The 1,305-nt window shown below is 41.2% G+C and overlaps 1 protein-coding gene across 1 annotated transcript in view; it reads right to left on the minus strand.

The window, feature by feature from the left end:
• The window catches only part of pgfb (placental growth factor b), a 14,944-nt gene extending 13,639 nt beyond the window's left edge, over positions 1-1,305 (minus strand). Inside the window, exon 1 of the mRNA XM_079641565.1 lies at positions 738-1,305. Coding sequence (XP_079497691.1) covers positions 738-800 — 63 coding nt within the window. The 5' untranslated portion in view covers positions 801-1,305. The remainder of the gene's footprint in view (positions 1-737) is intronic.

Below are 1,305 nucleotides of genomic sequence, written 5' to 3' on the forward strand. Positions count from 1 at the left end.
ACACACACACACACACACACACACACACACACACACACACACACACACACACACACACACACACACACACACACACGATGCTGCAGGTGCAGATGTACGAGGAGGAAGTGTAGAAGTAAACTTGCATTGCCAACACTTTCAGGTTGATCAGCTTGCCAGTTCACCAGTATCTGTTTAAAAACTACAGGTATTAACATCTAATGTTTGCTTATTTAAGGAATTTATCAGAAATCAAGAGTGTTCCTTTGATAAAAATGTAATATGGGAAAAAAAAGGAAAAAGAAAACAAAAGGAAGAAATGAAGAAAAATAAATGCAACATTGAATCCATGTCTGTGAAAAGTATGATTCGACTGTAATTATGAGCTTAGCGAGATTCGCCAGACACAACGGTGAGTCACTATGTATCATGCGCCCCACCACAGGCTGCAGAGCGATGCAGTTTGTCACGTTTCATTTTATGAATGAGCGGAGCAGCATGGTGCTCAATAAAAACGGTACGAAGGCTTCAAAGTACAATACTTGTATATTATCAACAGACTTCTGTTGACTAAATTAAACAAACATGAACATATAACAAAAAGCACGTTGTTTAATATTCCATATGACTTAATAGCTTGTAACTGTCATAATATCAGAACCACATAATCCAACTAAAGTATTAAAACATATGTGGTGAGTATAATTTCAAGATGTTTCTTTCTTGTTGAACAGCAATAGTCACTCAATGTAACTTACCTGTGCAGGTGAGAGCAGCAGATAAAGCGTCACCGCAGTCTGGATGACGAAACCGAGTTTCATTTCGCGATGTCTGCGAGTGGAGATGGGATGATGGCTCCCGATGCACACAATGAAACAATCCAACTAAAGTGCCACACTACTCAGAAAAGGGAAAAAAATGCTGACCGGGGAATTTCCTACTCATCCACTCCCGGTTGGTTTCATGTTGAGAATGAGTGCAGTCACGTAGCTCTGACGCCGCGTGTAACCTGATCAAGTGGATTGTGTTTATCAATAAATAAGGCCCACAGAAGAACTCAGGTCAAAGCAAAAGTCCTAAAACGACCTTTCAGCATAATATGGCAGCCAGTTTTGACAAAACAATTTCATGGCAAAAAGTAAAAAAAGCAGTCTATTCAGTCCAAAAAACGTGTGACGATCCGCCCCGTGCGTAAAGTTGCACCGACAGTTTCAGTTTCCAGTCCTGCTCTGAGCTCCGGTCTTGCTTCTAATTGCCCCCACACTACCTTTTTCACAAGCTGGCCATTTAAATCTCCTCCCCTTCCCTGTTCTCCTCTCTGCTCTG

Source organism: Notothenia rossii (genome assembly GCF_949606895.1).
Source record: "Notothenia rossii genome assembly, chromosome: 7".
In the NCBI taxonomy this organism is placed as follows: Eukaryota; Metazoa; Chordata; class Actinopteri; order Perciformes; family Nototheniidae; genus Notothenia; species Notothenia rossii.